General features: G+C 45.8%; 1 protein-coding gene across 7 annotated transcripts in view; it reads right to left on the reverse strand.

The window, feature by feature from the left end:
* Tjp2 (tight junction protein 2) overlaps positions 1-18,179 on the reverse strand; it is a 127,302-nt gene that overhangs the window by 42,609 nt on the left and 66,514 nt on the right. The window contains exon 1 of one of the 7 annotated variants that reach the window (XM_029538178.1): positions 2,457-2,756. The exons of 5 other annotated variants lie outside the window; for them this stretch is intronic. In XM_029538178.1, the coding sequence (XP_029394038.1) occupies positions 2,457-2,528 (72 nt within the window). In that variant the 5' untranslated portion in view covers positions 2,529-2,756. Of the gene's footprint in view, positions 1-2,456; positions 2,757-18,179 lie in introns of those variants that run through there. One more of the 7 variants, XM_021190404.2, reaches the window with a different exon arrangement.

An 18,179-nucleotide genomic window follows, 5' to 3' on the forward strand; every position in this document is an offset into this window, starting at 1 on the left:
CAGGTTAGGAAGCCACAATTCTGTTTGCATAGAAGATGAAGCAGCCAACCGCTGGGTGACTTAACTGATTACTCAAACTGAGAGGTATTCGTGCCTCTTGCTCCTCCCTCCCTCTCCCAGTGGGCTCAATTCTGGGACGTTTGTTCCCAGGGCTCATGCCATCTGGCTCCAGGAGATCAGAATTCTCAAAGATTAAAAAACTACAATTTATATTACATCTAGGGTCAAAAAGATAGGGAGGTGAGAAGCTGTAAGAGGGCAGGCAAAGTTGTGGCTCTCTGTGCATGGGACTGGGTGGGGTGGTGGGGTTGGCAGGGTTCTGAAGTTTAGAATTCACTTGGATCCACACAATACAATACGTTCTGAAAGGTCACTGGAGAAACGATGGAACATTCCTCCCTCCCCTTTCCCCCCACAAACTGTTTAGCATAACCACTGACTTTTTTTTCTTTGTTTTGATGTTTCTTTACAACAGGGTGGGTGGGATATTCTTTTCTTTCGCCACACCGGGGATCAAACCAAAGGTCTTACACACATGCAGGTCTTATACACATGCAGCACGTGTTACCCTGAGTTATACTCCCAGCCCCGTTTTTCTATTTTAATAAATGACAGTAGGCTGGTCGTGATGGCATAAGACTTTAATTACGGCACTCATGGGGCAGAGACAGAAACTGTGAGTTTCAGACCCGCGGGGGCTACACAGCAAGAATCTGTCTCAAAAGAAGAAGAAAAAAAAAAAAATCAAAGGACTGTAACATACAAAACTGAAGATGAAGTAGCCAGGGAGGGAGGAAGAGGTGGGACACAAGGGAAACTGGGTGTTACATCTTGTGAGGATGGGAGAACACATCATACGTTCAATGCATTAATAAGCATTTTGTAGATACTAATCATTTCATAAGTCCAACAGTTGGGGGGGGGGAACTGGACACCAAGGGGTGCTTACTTCTCACTGAAGACATAATGTCCTAGGAAGTACCTGGTTTCCGACGTTTGAATACAATATCAATTCTGCAGGGGAAAAGGAGCATATAGCAGCTCCTACTGGGGGAAGGAAGGTGGGGCAGTGTGAACAGTGGACAGGTACAGGGACAGGGAGGAAGACAGGAGCAAGGGGAGTAGATGAAGGTGAGCATCAGGGGTAGGGGGGGAGTCTCACCCCTCAGCTAAAGTCAACTTTATTAGAAAACTGAAGGTGGCATCTACTCTTGATCAGGGAAGTCACAGAAGGATCTGCGATCCCAATCTCCGCAAAGATCTGACTCCATGAAGGGGCCCAGGCACCTTGTCAACCTCAGGGATAAAATTGCATCCACCAGAAGGCAGCTTCCACGTGCAACTCTGTGATTTTTCTCTGATGACTTCACATTCCACGGAAGGAACATTGAAGGTACCCTCCTTACTAGAACAAGTCATTCCTAGAAGCCACGGAAAATTCGGAACTCAGTGACCGACTACACACGGGGACTCTTTGTAAAGGTTATTTTAAGAACGGCCCTGAACAGGGGCGGGGAGTTACTCTGTTATTTGTATGCTCATTTTCTTGGGAAAACCTTGACCAAACAGATAACTGTCCTTTAAGCCTGGGAAGATGGAGGGACCTAGGTTCAAACCCTGGAACTGAGGGGGGAAAAAAAATCACCCAGTAATCACCGCCACACTGGGCAAGTGAGGACAGAAGGCCCCGATGACTAGCCAGCCCCATGATTAGCCAGCCTAGCTGTGGCAAGCTCCCGGCTCTCTGAGACCCTGTCTCAAACATCAGCTCCTGAAGATTCACACTAGACCAGCCTCCTAAACTCCACACACAAGGCTCTTTTACACACACACGATGTACTCTGCCTCCCAACGCACACAAAAAGAAACATTTAAAGACAGCCACAGGCAGATAACTAAGTCTTGACCGCCTGTAGTGACCCTGAACGGCCAACTTTTAAGCTCTGTGTCTATACACGGTTGCTTCCCAGTGAGACAGACTGAGAAGAACAAATACCCATGCCACGCCACCATGTATGCTAAAAGTAATGTGAGAAATCTCCCCTGTGATGTGGAAGCTCCCACATAGGGATATGGGCTTCTACAAGATAAGGTTAAGTGTTTGATTCCCAAACACAAAATTCTCTAGCGCACACAGAGTGGTATGTTAACCTGTACCCATCCAAGAAGCCAAACTCTGCAGAGATTGCCAACGCATGGGAAATGGCAGTCTTTGCCTCGCAAACCCAGGAAACGGCCATCAATCTCACCTAGGTCTGCTCAAAGGAAGACGAGAACTTAAAATTCTACCACTGACCGCAAGCCACTTTCTGCAATCTCACAGTTTGTTACTGAAAGCTGCCAAGACACAAATAAATCCGGGGATAAAGGAGTCACTGTGCCACTGTGTGAAGGGCTTGTTCCCCTCCGGCAGAGGAAGCAGGGCAAAGAAAGGAGAAAGCTTAAAAGGGACTCACATGGCCTTTCCATCTCTCCAACTTTTTAACTGCCTGGATCCACATCCTCTGGAGAACCTGAGCGGCCCTCATGGCTCCGCGGAGTCAGGGCTGGCCACTGCCTACCTTCTGGGCTGCTCACCCATTTCCACTGCTCCACGTGGTTACGTAAGGCGGATACAATAGTAGCCCACATTCCCAGCAAATCCTGTTGTCATCTCGCAGTGACACATCCATACAGCGGGGACGCCAAGTGCTTTGAAAAGCACTACTTGTGAGGCAAAAAGAGAGCTGTCTGGGTTCACACCACTCCAACAGCCGTCTTTTTCCTGCCTTTCTCCCACGCAAGGAGGACAGCGGAACTGGGGAATGGATTTCTTCCAGCCACGCAATCATTTGGTATTTAGTTATAACTTATTAGATACCGCTAGCCTTCCATATCCACAAATCCTGAGTGTAATCAAAAAACAAAACAAAACAAAACAAAACAAAAAAACAGTTTTAGGAGCTAGAAAGATGGTTCAGTAGTTCAAAGACCTGAGTTTGATTTCCAGAACTCATATTTCCTCAAGTGCCTATAACTCCAGTTCAGAAAATCAGAGGTCTCCGTGAACACACGTGGCATACGCTCACAGACATGCACGTGAATGAAAATATAAATAACCTTTTAAAATTTAGGACACACCCACAAAGTAAAAAACAAAAAGGCCACCTTTCCCTCCTGGCTCTGGGTAGGAGAAGGCGGTGGGAATGGGTGGTCCATCTGTACCCTGTGCTGAGAGTCTGTCTCGGCACAAATAAAAGCAAGACAAGACAAAACAAAATTGTCTGTACCAAACATGTACAGCCTTTTTGGGTGATTATTCCCTAAATAATAGTACTGCTTTAAGTAGCATTTCTACTACATTAGGTGTTATAAGGAACCTTGAGCTAGCTGGAAGTACATGGAAGATCTATAGTACTAGTTCCTTTATATAAGGGACTCAAGCTTCTACAGGATTTAGTGTGCAAGGGACTCCTGGAACCAGGGGAACAGGGAATGACTGTGAACAAGAACAAGGCTACAGAAAGGAACGGAGAAGAAACTTGTCTCCTGACACGCTCCATCCCAGAAGTATAAAAGAGCAGGAAATCATCAGATAAACTGACCTGCTAGAAATACTGGTGTCAACCAATCAAAAGGCATCAAGAGAAACTGTACATTCTTGGTGGTAACAACAAGAGCTGGTCCCAGAAGGTACCACCTTCAGGGTCAGAGAACTTGCTCAGCAAAGTTCTTGCCTCTCCCAACCTTACCATAAACGTAGATAAATGACAAAGAGCTCTGCCACTGTTTGTTGTATAGTTTGGAATTCTGAACACCGGGATGTCTAGGCTTGCAACCCAAGGCCAGGTGTGATCTCAGACAGTCCCAGAAAACTCCTGCTACCAACCCCAAGTGTCATGTCAACAGGCTGGGCTGTCTGCAAGCAAAGAAAATACATCCTGGTTTGTCTGAAACTGGGACATTATCTAAATTTAGACCACAGCAATGGACGGTTTCCCATGGAGGCCAGAAGAGAACATAAGAAGCTCCAGAACCAAAGTTACAGACCTTTGTTAGCCACTGTGTGGGTGCTAGAAACTGAAGCCAGGTCTTATGGAAGAGCAGCCAGTGCTCTTAAATGCTGAGCCATCTCTCCGGGCCCCAAGAAGTAAGCTGTAAAGCCATAATTCTGAGGTACAATTCTTTTTCTAGAACACCGGATGTGCTATGCCCTTTCCTACCCGTACCTCAGAGGATCAGCAAGAGTCACAAATGAGGCAAATCCCCTGTAGCTGTGTGGAGCAGCAGAGGCCAGCCTTGGAAATGTCAGAACCACCACAGCCTGTTGCCAAAGGCACTTCCACTGGTTCCGTCAGAAGGACAGCTGCCTGCCTGTCTGCAAAGATCAGGAGCTTCAGAGCACCTGCAGTCATAGACTTTAGGAATCATAGATTCCTGATATAGTCAGGAAACATTTGCCATACAGCAGTCATCCATATACTATGATAAACAACTGAGTCACTCTCCTACGGCAGTCCCAGCCAATGGGGAGGTGTAAGGGCAACAGAAGAGCAATACAAAGCTCATTTATTCAACATAAACTCTGCCAGTACCAACATGATGGCAGACCCTGCTGCAAACACTGAGGGATATTCACCAAAAGCCCTTCACTCAGAGGGAAGGAAGGTTTAACTGAGGAAGTAAATGCAACTCTTCCATGCTGTCTCTCTCTATATAGGCATCTAGATTTTATTTTGAGGCAGGAGTTGAATCTGTATCCCAGGCTGGTCTCGAACTATGTTCCTGCTTCTGTCTCCCTCCCACGAGCTGGGATCATAGGCATAGCCACCATGTCCCATGAATGCTATGAATATGAAAGTGGGAAGGACTAATCAGTCATAAGCCAGTCTAGAGAAAGGCACCAGCAGATAGATACAAAGTCTCTCTGAGGTGGGAACCAGCTCAGTGACTGGCTGCGGCAGGGAAACTGAGGAGTAAGAGCAAGGACATCAAGTGAACTAGAGAAAGCTGAGGTGGAGGAAAGCATCAACCACAGAGGCACCTTCTCCCACAAGTTCACAGGAGCTCCTGGCTGAAGGAGGACAAACTAGAAAGGTGTTCGGTGTGGAGGGACCAGCATGTTCTGATCCAAGGTCACGAACTTGTGAGGTATGTTCAAGATGGTGGCTGGGAAGTCCACTTTATTAGCACGTTCTCTACGTGAACATGTCAAACACACTTCATCTACATCTTGGGAGCCCTGGAAATACAAATCCACTCAGGCCATAGGCCACAAGATGATTACAAAGACTGGGAAGGAAGGCAGGCAGGCAGGCAGGCAGGCAGCAGCATTGAGCAGAGCATCACACTTGAGGGCTTCTACACAGATTCTCAGTGGATGCCCGCACTCCATGGGTTAGCTGCACCTGTCCCCCTTCTACAGTTAAGAAAGCTGAGGCCAAAGACTTTCCATGGCTCGCCACTGTCACAGATGAACCTGAGTCTAACTACAGGAGGTGATGGGAACATTCCACACACTGAGCCTTTGATGAAGATTAGAGTGGCTATAAAGAAGGAAATGAAGAGAGGGGTGGAGAAGATGTTAGGGAGAAGGAAGAAAGAGTGAAGGAGGGTGGTTCAGGGATGCTGGCCATGCCCATAGTCCCAGCTCTTGGGAAAGAGACAGAAGCAGTAGGACCAACTCTTCAAGGACAGCCTGGCTACATATTCAGATCCTGCCTTGAAATAAAAGGGGAAGGAGCATAGACAAATCATCAAGGCCCTCCACAGACCTGACACTGGGGTGGAAACCCATGACATCACCCACTAAGTGGTCATAGCTTTGTCTACAGCATCCCTGTGGCGTTTTTATCCGCGTCAGCCAGATCATTAGGACATCAGGAGAGCTTGTCAAAGAACCGCCTGCTAGCCACAGCCCACCTCCCTCTACCTGGGACATTTGTGAGTCCCTTCCTATAGCCCAGGGTATTACACCTCACAAGCCATAATCCCAGCACTCAGGGGGTTGAGGCAGGAAGCTCTCAGAGGGCTCTGGGCCAGCCAAGGCTATAAAATGAGGCTATGTCTGAAAAATAAAACCTCTGCTGATGAGATACGATTTTGAAACGCTTGTCAAATAAATCAACATGCACCATTCCCCCTAAGATATTAAACTACTCCACCTCCCCCCAAGATAGAAAACCTACTCTAACTATTCTTCATCCTACAATGAGTAGGATTTTTACCCCCTTTGGGGAGAAAAGAACAAACCAGCTCTGTTTAGTAAGGAAAGCACATGCACAGCCTAGAGCACATCTGGATCTCTTAGACATTAGGTCACGGGGACAAGGCTTCCACCTTCCCAGTGGTCCTCAGAGCCTGCTTTTTTCCTGGGCCTGAGCTGAGCGAGTTGGTGCTGCGGCGGAACACAGGCATCTTCTTTTCCCTTCCTTCTTCCTCTGGTCATTTTCTTTCACCCATTTCTGGAAGCTATCTCAGCTCTTTGAGGGCTTTCATAGGCTCGATCTGCATAACAATTTTCTTGGCCACAATCTTTCCTGAAACATGGCTTGTTTTCACCAATGTCAACAGCACGCTGAGTGACACTGTAGACGCTTCCGATTTCGCCATGGTAACCTTTATGGAGTGTTCCTTTCTAAACAGTACCCATCCCCTTGAGGTCCACAGCAACACCCTTCTGGTAGAACTGCATGTGTGACCAGAGGACCAACTCCATGTTTTCTAAAAGGAACAGAGACCATGTAAAGGTACATACGGAAGGTGGCAGCCCGGGGCACTGAAGCAGCAGTCCGCTTGAGGCAAAGTCTCAAGACAGAAAGACCTATTTCTCAAAACAGCTTTAGAGAAGGCTTTCTGGCAGTTCTCCAGCATGAATGATGGGCATTTCTGTCCAACTGCTGAGGCACAGCAGTTAAAGAGGTTTTGCTTTTTAACCTAATCCTATTGCCTTAGGGTTTTCTTGCTATAAACAGTTACTATGACCAAGGCAACTCTTATAAGGACAACATTTAACTGGGGCTGAGACTGGCTCACAGGTTCAGAGGTTCATTATCATCAAGGTGGGAGCATGGCAGCATCCAGGCAAACATGATACAGAAGGAGCTGACGGTTCTACATCTTCATCTGAAGACTGCTAGCAGAATACTGGCTTCCAAGCAGCTAGGATGAGGGTCTTAAAGCCTACACCCACAGTGACCTATCTAGTCCAACAGGGCCACACCTACTAATAGTGCCACTCCCTGGGCCCAACATATACAAACCATCACACCTACATTTTGGGATACATCTATGTTATAAAGAATTAGGACAAGATGACAGATGGGTATGAGGACACATTGAGGGCACAATCACTAGTTTTAAAGTAACCATGCTGTTTAAAAAGGGTTAGGGGTGAGCAGGACATGGTGACTCACATCTTTAATCCCAGCATGAAGGAGGCAGGGGCAGGTGAGTCTCAGTGCAAGGACAGCCTACTCTACAGAGTGAGTTCCGGGACAGTCAGGGCTAGTTAAGAGTACTTGTTTTCTTCAAAGGAGCCAAGTTGAATTATCAGAATCTTGGGAGCATCACAACCTCCTGGAACTTCAGCTACAGGAGATGCAACACCCTGTTCTGGTCACTGAGCGCATGTGCATGGACAGATATACACACATACATACATGGAGGTGTGTCCTTGTTGGAGGAAGTGTGTCACTGTGCAAGCAGGCTTTGAGTTCTGCCCAGTGTGGAAGAGTCCCCTCCTGGCTGCCTTTGGAATTGGATCAAGATGTAGAACTCTTGGATCCTTCAGCACCAACTCAGCCTGCAGGCTGCCTTGCTTCCCACCATATTGATAATGGACTAAACCTTTGAAACTGTAAGCCAGCCAATTATATGTTTGTCTTTCTAAGAGCTGCCTTGGTCATGGTGTCTCTTCACAACGAGCTAAGACACTTAAGTTTCCAAAACCAGACTTCTGGAGCTAGCTGTGATGGTCCAGGCTTGCAATCCCAGTACTTCAGAGGTTAAGGGAACGGGGTCAGGAATCTGAGACCAGGCTGGGTTGTGTGGTGAGTTTCAGGCCAGCTGGGTTACCTGAGACTTTGTCTCAAAAATTAAACAACAAAAACAAGCAAACAAACATCATAGACTTCCAGACAAGACTTCTTTCTCCTCAGCACACCTGTAAGCTTCGTGCCTGCTCCTGGCTGTGCTGTGTACTCTGCAGGCATAGCCATCAGAGAGGCTCCCTGCTCAATCCTTATGCTGTAAAGAACACACACAGCGGGGCGGTTGCCTCAGCTTTAAGATGGGGTTCAAGATCCTGACCCTTGGAGAACCATGAAGACTAGATGACATGGCACTTGTACAAAGTGCGCTCCATGCCCACTGCAGATCAAGTGGCCTCCATAACTACCTGTCACGACACTGCGCAGCAACTACACCCAGGCTAGAATGGACTACTTGATTCTTCTCATAAGAGTACTAAGATTACCCTGGAACCCAAAAGAACAGAAAACATGTATACTAAAAGCATTATATCGAGAAACAAACTAATGGGAACTGCCCAAGTGTGCACAACTGATAGCTGGGTACAAAAGTAATCTCTTATCATACGCTACTGTCTGCGCATAAGAAGGAAGGCCATAACTACACATGCTACGACACACATGAACTTTCAATAATATTAAAACCTTGTAAAAGGATGTCCCACATGATTCTCTTTGCATAAGAAGTCAAGAAGAGTAGTCGCCTAGAGCAAGATTAATGGTCTGTGTGTGTGATGATAGCTACACACTGTGAATGGAAAAAGAAATTATTAGCTGCACATCTCTGATTATAGGGTAAATGAATGACTACATCAATAAAAATGGGTCTTAATAAACAACACATCACAAGGTATAATTGTACACGCCTGTAATTCTAGTACTTGGGAAGTAGAGGCAAGAGATCAGGAGTTCAAGGCCAGCCTCTGCTGAGTAACAACTGGGGCTAGTCTGAACTACATGAAACCAGGTCTCCAAAGAAAACATCTCTATCTCCTAGATTATACAATCTGAAAGCAAGGCCTCAAACCTATGTCCTACCATCTGCCACGAGCCAGTCACTGACTCTTCCTCTGCCTGTTTCACACCCCACTATGGCTGTTGTGAGATACTCCTCAGACAGTGCAGGCACTGGATTCCGGGTATCAAACAGGTTATACAGAAGGGAGACTGAAGTTAGGAACTTGAGCTAGGAAGTGGCAAAGTCAGTAAAATGCTTCCACGGGAGATCCTGACTTCCATCTTCAGGACCCATGTAAGAAAGCCAGGTGGGGCTTTGTGGTCTCTAATCCCAGGAGCAGGGAGCTGGAGACAGGAAGGGGCTCACTGGCTCATCAGTCAATCTAGCCTACTCAGTGAGCTCCAGATGAGACCCTATCTCAAAAACTGGTACACAGCTCCACACGAACCATATTCAGTATTGTCCTCTGGCATCCACACACAAACTCCTCCCCCAACATCCACACACAAGCACATACACACATGCGTGTGCGCTCTCTCTCCCATGCAAAAGAAATTAGGTGGCAGTCATATAAGTAAACAGTAGCTAGGGACTGAACCCAGAATGGGACCACACAGCCTGTCTCTTTTCCACTGAAGAAGCTAGCGCTTCCACCAAATACCCACCATGGCCTGAAAACCCTACTGGTGAACGTAACTGGACTTCAGACCCATGGGTCCTGTGACTGAATGTTCATGATGTGGTCCCATAACAGGGACCAGTGAGAATTTGACCCCAAATCTGCAAATATGCCATTTGAATCACACACTCACTCACACAAACACACACACACACACACACACACACACACACACANCACACACACACACACACAATCACACTAAATAAATAAATTAATTAATACAGATAGGAAAAAATTGTCGTTAACATAAATTATTCATTCTGTTTCAATCACACACTCACTCACACAAACACACACACACACACACACACACACACACACACACACACACACACACACATGCAGACAATTACACTTAAGACCTCTATGTTCACAGTTCTCCTACACTAAGCTGCAAGGCATAATTTAAACAGACCATCCTTATTTGTAATTACAAAGAAGCCATTAATAAGCCCAAAAGAAAGGTGCTAATTTGGCAACAAAGGCCCAGCCCTGTCTAACGTGCAATTTTCAATCTGACTCAGCCTGTTTATCATTAAAATACAGCTTCACTTTAAAAACAGCAAACACACAAATAAACCACCACCCCATAACAGACACTAAGATAAAGAAAATTATAACTGCCTTGTCAAAAGCACCCATTAGTGCTGCTGGGCTCAGTGCTGCTTTGCAGGGCTGGCCCCGTGTGACACACACAAGGTAAACTGATCCTCCCAGACCTGTGGCACCTTCCAAGGATGGCTCACATGGAAAAAGGGACACCTTGTGCTTCTGTCCTTTATCAGCGAGCCTGGTTACAGCTGCCAAGCTGGTGCCTGCAACAGACATACTTTTCCCACTGGAGAAGGGACCCAGGAACGTGGAGAATACACCCTTGGACTGCAGTATCAATCGACAGAAGCTGCCGGAAGTGCAGACTCTCCATCCTGCCTTGGACTTACTGGGGTCCATTAGAGCCCCTGCACAGCATATTAATGTTGGAGACTTCCGTGCTTAACATTTTTTGCACCCAAGAATTTTCTGCCCTGTCAATGTCCCATAGTTGTATTGTCCGAAGTGGAGACCACTAACCTTACTGGCCCACTGTGACCAGAGAACTGAATGTATAAAATTTAATTTAATTTTAACTGGTTAAAAACTCTAAATAGCCATACCTACTACACAATGTTAACTTTAACAATGGCTTAAGTGGTTTCCAATGCTTTACTATTACAATACATATTACAGGAGCAGGAAAGATGGCTCAACACTTACTGCCGCTCCAGAAGGCTTAAGTTCAGTTCCCAGGAGCTCACACTCCTGTTCCCGGGCATTCAACACCCTCTTCTGACCTCCAAAGGCACCAGGGGCACACAAAGTACACACATATCCATGTAAGCCAAATACTCATGCATATAAAACACATCTTTACAAAAATATGACACATACATGAATGGACAGCTTCTCGCTCCATTTCCACGATTAGTGACGTCTGGATTAAAATCACAGTCATTTCTAATGGTTAAACACTGTAAAAAGCTGCCCTGCGTTCAAAAGAAGCTCTGAGTGCTGAGCTCATTGTCACAGCTGCTACCCAACATGTCAAGATTCAGGGTTCAATCCCCACCTCTGCCAAAAGGTAGGTAAGTCAAAAGCCAATGCTCCCCCTGCCTCGGTGACACACACCCGTGACCTCAGCACTACGGAGCAGAGGGAGGGAGATCACCAAAGTTTTGAGGCCTGATCTACACAGAAAGTTCTGGGCCAGCTAGGGCAACATAAGTGAGATTATGTCTCAAAATTCAATCAATCATCAATCAACCAACAATCAATCAATCAATATGAGAGACAGGCTCTAGCCGTTTATGGTTATCGTGAACCCAATGTGATGTCTCCTGTGCTTTATCCACAAAGGGGATAAAAAGACTTTTTTGAAAACAGTTTAGCATTTTAAGATTGCTTTTAATAATATTAAGGTTGTCCCTCCAAACCCCCAAGGGAAAAATGTAGATATGCTGACAAAATTTAGCAAATGATACTTTTGTAAGCTATAAATGACCTTGGGGCATACAGCTCAGTGGAGAAGCATTTTTCTGGCATGGGTTCAAATGGCAGAAGAAAAAAAATGACTCATTAACTTTATTTTAAACCATTACCCTATGATTTTTGTCAAAGCCTGCGGTTTCAAAAGTATTTGTGATATATCTCAAATGTCTTATTTTAGCTAAGCATGATGACACACATCTCTAATACTAGAACTACTGTTGAGGTGGGAGGACTGAGGCAGGAGGACTACTGTGAGTTCAAGAAGACTAGCCTGAGCTACCAGGAAAATTTGAGGCCAACCCGGGATTCCTAGTAAATTCCTGTCTCAAAAAACAAAGTCAAAAAAAAAAAAAGTGATGTATATGAATAACACACATTGTGTAAAATTTTCAAAGACTACGATCATCACCTAGAAAGAGAAAAGCCGTAACTAGATTCATAAGTGAATATGCGCCATACAAGGATGAGGGCCCACCAAACCAATTAGGAAATCTAAAGGAGAAACAGTGAAGAGCTGCAGGTTAAGGGCCAGGTCAGAGGAGGTGACAGAGGTGGGGAAGGGAAGGGACAGTGAGGTTTCCTCCACAGAGAGAGGCTGAGTCAAAGCTGCTGAAGACACGGGGCTTATAGCCAGTCCTGCTAATGACCATGGCTTCAGAAAACAGATGACAAAGTTCTCACAAACAAAAGACTCCAGGAGCTGAAAATAGCCCTGATCCTGGACTGTTATGTGCCAACATCTTGTAGGAGGCTGTGGAGATGGCCCAGTGGTTAAGAGCGCTCATTGCCGAATCGTGGCTGCAGCAACAGGGCCAACCATGGTACACACATACAATGCAGGTGACATAATCAAACACGTAAAATAAATCTTAGCATCTTGCATGGCGTTAACACACGAGCTGAGTGGCTAGTTTTGTCTCTGCACGGGTTTCTTTGATTTAGGTTAGCATGAGAGAGTCTGCAGACAGGGGCCAACATTTTTTTCAATTCCAACTTACATTTTACTAAATTCCTCTGAGAGAGTCCCTACATGGCTGTCAACAAAACTAATAGAATGAGCACATGACCTTAGAACCTTAAGAAGACACCCACCTTTTACCAGATACCCACATTTACCAGAAACTTGGCAAAGGCCACTGCCTGGTAACTGGTACAAAGGTCCACTAGGGGGCGCAGGAATGCAGAAACTGAAAAAAACCGTCTGCTGGTTCTTACCAAATACGAAATTTCAAAATTAACTGAGAAGAAATTAGAAATGGGCTTTTATTGAGTGCACTAAAAGCTCTCACAAGATCATTCAGATTCACAAATAGTACCAGAAAAAGGGAAAGGATGTTATGATTAACACCCATGCACATCAGCACAAATATGTACCAGCAGAACATGAAAGCTTTTACAGAGTTCGTCATGAGTGGTCAAAATCTTCAACCCTCTTCCTCCATGGAGAAAGACTGAGACCTAGCACCCACCCCACCCACTGACTGCCTGGCCTTTGACAGAAGCCATCTAGGAAAGGCTATGGCAAGCCAGTGAGTTTCCTGGCCAGGTCCCTCAACGGGAGAACCCAGGCTTTAATCCAGGGCAAGTGTCCCTGATTGTGACATCACACGAATCCCTTGGCCATGAAACTTGTCACTAGCAAGCAAGACTCAGTCGGGGAATAATCATCAAGATGGAACACTTGGAGCATCTCCTGCGTGGCAGAGGTGTCAAGGGGTGGGAGCTCTGTGAGAGGGAACCTGCCCCCACCACCTAGAAGGACCTGTGTTCGAGAGATGACACATGAGGTATGATGTAACCTGTTTCCAAGGGGTGTTGGTGAAAATCTCACCTGCCCTATGGGCAGTGGAGTCTCGGAGGAGCCAGTACAGCCCAGAGATGCCCAAAGATGAGCTACCAAGCCACAAGTGCATTAAGCACCTTCACTCCCTGGTACAGCAGCAACTGACATGCATTGCGGAGCTGAAGGAGCCTCAGCTGAGCACAAGCACCAGCTTGCAGAGCAAAGTGAGACATCCAACGGCCAAAGGACCTATATGTACAGTCCCGGTGTCAACTCCAGCCTTGCAAACCTGAAGGAGACAACTGACTACAAGACCCTCGAGTGAGTGAGCTCCTTGCAGCCGCCAAGAGTGACCTGCTGTGGACAGATGATCGGGACCTGGTGCTCTGCTCCAAGGCTGTAATCAAGCACTCCCTGGTGGAGACTGGCTACGCAGCCTCTTCTGTCAATGCTATGATTTAAGATTGAAAATGCCTACAAATGTTGCTGCCCCCCCCCCCCGGGTCTGGCCACACTAGAGACGAGACAGAGATGAGCGCAACTGTGAGCACCACGTGAACAATTACATCCCGGGCAAGCAGGCAAGCAGGTGGTTGCCCGTGAGAACCATCAGATGGTGCAGGAACAGGGTCGTGACAGTCACACAAGTGTGAAGGAAGATGGAAAGGGTAACTGGCTTTCAGAATGAGGTGGAATCAGTGAAACACAGCAGCTGAGCCCTGAGTTCTCCCCTCTAGCCTTATGCCCTGGCCCGGAACTGAGCCACACACATCCTGCTTTTCTGGCATGAACTTTGGGGCAGCTCACCCTCCTCATCCTTAGGGTACACATCCCAAGACTCCGGGTACATGCCTGTAACTCCCCGACAGCACAAAATCCTAAAGATAATGTTTCTTCCTGCCCATCCATAGTGTATGTACATGATAAAATATAATTTCAGAATCAAGGAACAGTAAGAAATTGCAACTACTAAGAATCAAGTAGAATTGCTTTTTAAAATATATAATAATAATCAAAACAGCATAATGCAATAAATATTACTCAAAGCTTGTTTTCTTCTTGAATTTTCCATCACATACTTTCAGACACCGGACTTAAAATTGAAACCCCAGAAAGTTGAACACGCAAGAGTGTAAGCTACGGCAGGTACAAGCATGACCATTTAAAATGTAACCCTTTAATGAAGGACAAGTGGCTCAATGGGTGAAGCACTTGCCACAGAAACTTAGGATCTAGGATTGGATCTCCAGAACCCATATGAAGCCAGATGTGCTAGCATGTGTTGATAATCCCAGAATTCCTAGGTGCGAGGCAGAGACATGAGATTTCCCAGAAGCCCGTGGGACAGCTAAATTGATGCATGCAATAACCTGGTATGTGCAGCAATAAATAAGAGACTATCTCAAGCAAGGTGGAGGAAGCTGGAGACTGGCATCCAGGAACACACTGTGGCATGCACACCAGGACATGCATGTGTGCACACACGTGCAACACACACACTTTTTTAAAATTAAATAAACTTTAATTCAAAAATCATTTGAGAATGTTTCTTACTAAGAGGACAGGAAAACAGAAGAAAGGCAAGTAGCAGGCTGAGGTTTGGCAGTTCCTGGAAGACATCTATTGCACAGCTCAGTAAGAGGCCGGCTGACTGACATACAGGCCATCACTTACAGTGCCCACCTACAAAAGGACACAGGGCCCTCGCCATGCTGCTTTCTGTGGAACTTACACCCTCAAAGAGCTCATCTGCCCTTACAGCACAGCCATTAGGTGGCAATACTGTTGTCCATGGTTTTGTTTATGTATTTGTTTAATTATCAAGGGATAAATTCTCAGTGCGTAGATAATCCACCAAAATTAGGTAAGCTCCCTTGGTTTGGGTAGCAAGAAAATTCTGGGTTGTTTTGCCTTTGAACTAAAAATCAAACTGTTCACAGCTTCTAAACACACAATGCAAGGGAAAGCTAGCTGAGAGCAAAATCTTGCTTTACATAATCCCAGGTAGATCATTAACTCCTGTCAGGAACAGTCACTACATAGGGGTTCCAAGAGACACTGGCTCTGTGGAAGAAACAACAGAGGTACAAAGAAGTAAAAGATAAATAAATAAATAAATTCTTTAAAAAAAAAAAAAAACTTTAAACTTATTGTGTGACGTGTATGTGCACTCAAGCACACAGACACAAGGTCAAAGGACAACTTCCTGGGGTTGCTTCTCCCCGTTCACCTTTACACAGAGATGTCCTGGAGATGGGAACTTGGGTCACTGAGCTTACGAGGCAAACACTTTACCCTCCCACCAACTCTTTGTGTCTTGATCCCAAGTCAGAGTGTGGTTAAGGACACTAGAGAAGTGACGTTCACAGCCCAAAGCCTTAGATGACACATTTAAAGAGGAAACCTAAACTCCAGCTGTTGCCTCTGCCCTCAATGCAGTCCGGCCAAGAATCCAGTCATAACTGCATGTCCACGACTGGGCAGAGCAGAGCTTAGAATTGAGAAACGTGCAACAACTGTAAGCTGCCCATGCAAACACCACTAACCCATTAACTCTGGAAGAGGACCAGACTGTGAGAAAACCAGAAAGAAATACAAACAGCCTCAACTAAGCTCCAAGGAAAGTCTTCCCACGCCCTTCTGGCCCCTGGTTGGGCAGGCCCAGGTTTCATGCACCTCCTTCCTGGATCCTAGGGGAGCAACTGATGCTCTGTATCTGCCCCATCACCACAATCGCCGGGCTCCAAAATCGACTATCCCTAGTCAAAGTTCCCACTACAGTCAGGTGCAGTGGCATGACTATGTACCTTCAATGCCAGCACTCAGGAGGCAGAGGCTCGTAGATCTGTGAGTTCAAGGCCAGCCTAGTCTATATAGTGAGTTCCAGGCCAGCCAGAGCTACATGTTAAGACATGTCTCAAATAAACAAACAAACACCTCCCACTATACCAACACAGGCTTCCAGGCAGATGAGAAGAACTTAGACAGGTCTGCTTTAGTGTCTGGTGGACCTAACCCTCTGGAGACATCTCAGTTTTAAGAGCTGTACTCTGGCCAGGCGTGGTGGTGCACGCCTTTAATCTCGGCACTCCGGAGGCAGAGGCAGGTGGATTTCTGAGTTCAAGGCCAGCGTGGTCTACAGAGTGAGTTCCAGGACAGCCAGGGCTATACAGAGAAACCCTGTCTTGAAACCCCCCTAAAAAAAAAAAAAAAAAAAAAAAAAAAAAAAGAGCTGTACTCTGACCCCAATACAACTTACAGAATTGTGACCCCCAACACGCAAGTTTCCAAGCACAGGTTAAGTTATTTTTTCTATTTCTCAATCCACATTTTGTAGCACCTTGATGTTAATAATAGCTTTCAAACTGGGTTGAGGGATAACAGTTATGTCTACCGGAAGCCATGAAGACCTGAAGAAAACACGCTAGGCTGACAATATTTCTGTAATTAAAGGTATGGCTTTAGCCAGGTGTCTATGTAATCTACCTCCTCTAAGCTGTGTCTTAATCATCTCTGAGTCTCTGGAACCTATAAAGTAATGGAGACACAGAGTCTCTGGAAGCAAACAGCTCTTAAAAATACTGTATCAGGCCGGGTGTGGTGGCGCACACCTTTAATCCCAGCACTTGGGAGGCAGAGGCAGGTGAATTTCTGAGTTCGAGGCCAGCCTGGTCTACAGAGTTCCAGGACAGCCAGGGCTACACAGAGAAACCCTGTCTTGAAAAACCAAAAAAAAAAAAAAAAAAAAAACAAAAAAAAAACTGTATCAGGAGCCGGGTGTGGTGGCGCACCCCTTTAATCCCAGCACTTGGGAGGCAGAGCAGGTGGATTTCTGAGTTCCAGGCCAGCCTGGTCTACAAAGTGAGTTCCAGGACAGCCAGGGCTATACAGAGAAACCCTGTCTCGAAACCCCCCTAAAAAAAAAAATACTGTATCAGGCCAGAGAGATTGCTCAGCAGTTGAGAGCACTGGCTCCTCTTGCAGAGGGTGAGTTCAACACCCAGCACCCACGTGGTGGCTCACAACCATTGGTACTGGGATCCGATGCCTTCTTCTGGCATGCAAATAGAGCACTCATATACATAAATAATCTTTAAAACAGAAAAATACTTATCTGTCAGCCAGGCTGTGGTGGCTCATGCCTGTAATGCCACCACTCAGGAGGCAGAGGCAGGTGAATCTGTGAATTCAAGGCCAGCTTAGTCTACAGAAAGAATTCCAGGACACCCAGGGCTATACAAAAAAAACCTGTTTCTTTTTTAAAAAACAAAACAATACAAAACAAAACAAAAAAAACAGCCGGACATGGTGGCACACGCCTTTAATCCGAGCACTTGGGAGGCAGAGGCAGGCGGATTTTTGAGTTCGAGGCCAGCCTGGTCTACAGAGTGAGTTCCAGGACAGCCAGGGCTATACAGAGAAACCCTGTCTCAAAAAAAAACAAAAACAAAAACAAAAACAAAAGGGAATACTAATGTATAATTTTTACAGATGATTGCCCAGTGAAAAAATTTCATCTTATATACTTTTAGGAATAAAGTTTATATGTCTAGAGATCAACAGAATATGTAACCTTTTGTCCTGAGACATAGCACTGTCATTTACAAAATACATTATCTGAATATTACACAACTGAGTTAGCAAATAATAATAATAGTAGTAGTAGTAGTAGTAGTAAATCAAAGCAGATGTCCTATCATGGGGCTGGCGACATGCTCAGTT

The sequence above is a fragment of the Mus pahari genome, chromosome 1 (assembly GCF_900095145.1).
Source record: "Mus pahari chromosome 1, PAHARI_EIJ_v1.1, whole genome shotgun sequence".
In the NCBI taxonomy this organism is placed as follows: domain Eukaryota; kingdom Metazoa; phylum Chordata; class Mammalia; order Rodentia; family Muridae; genus Mus; species Mus pahari.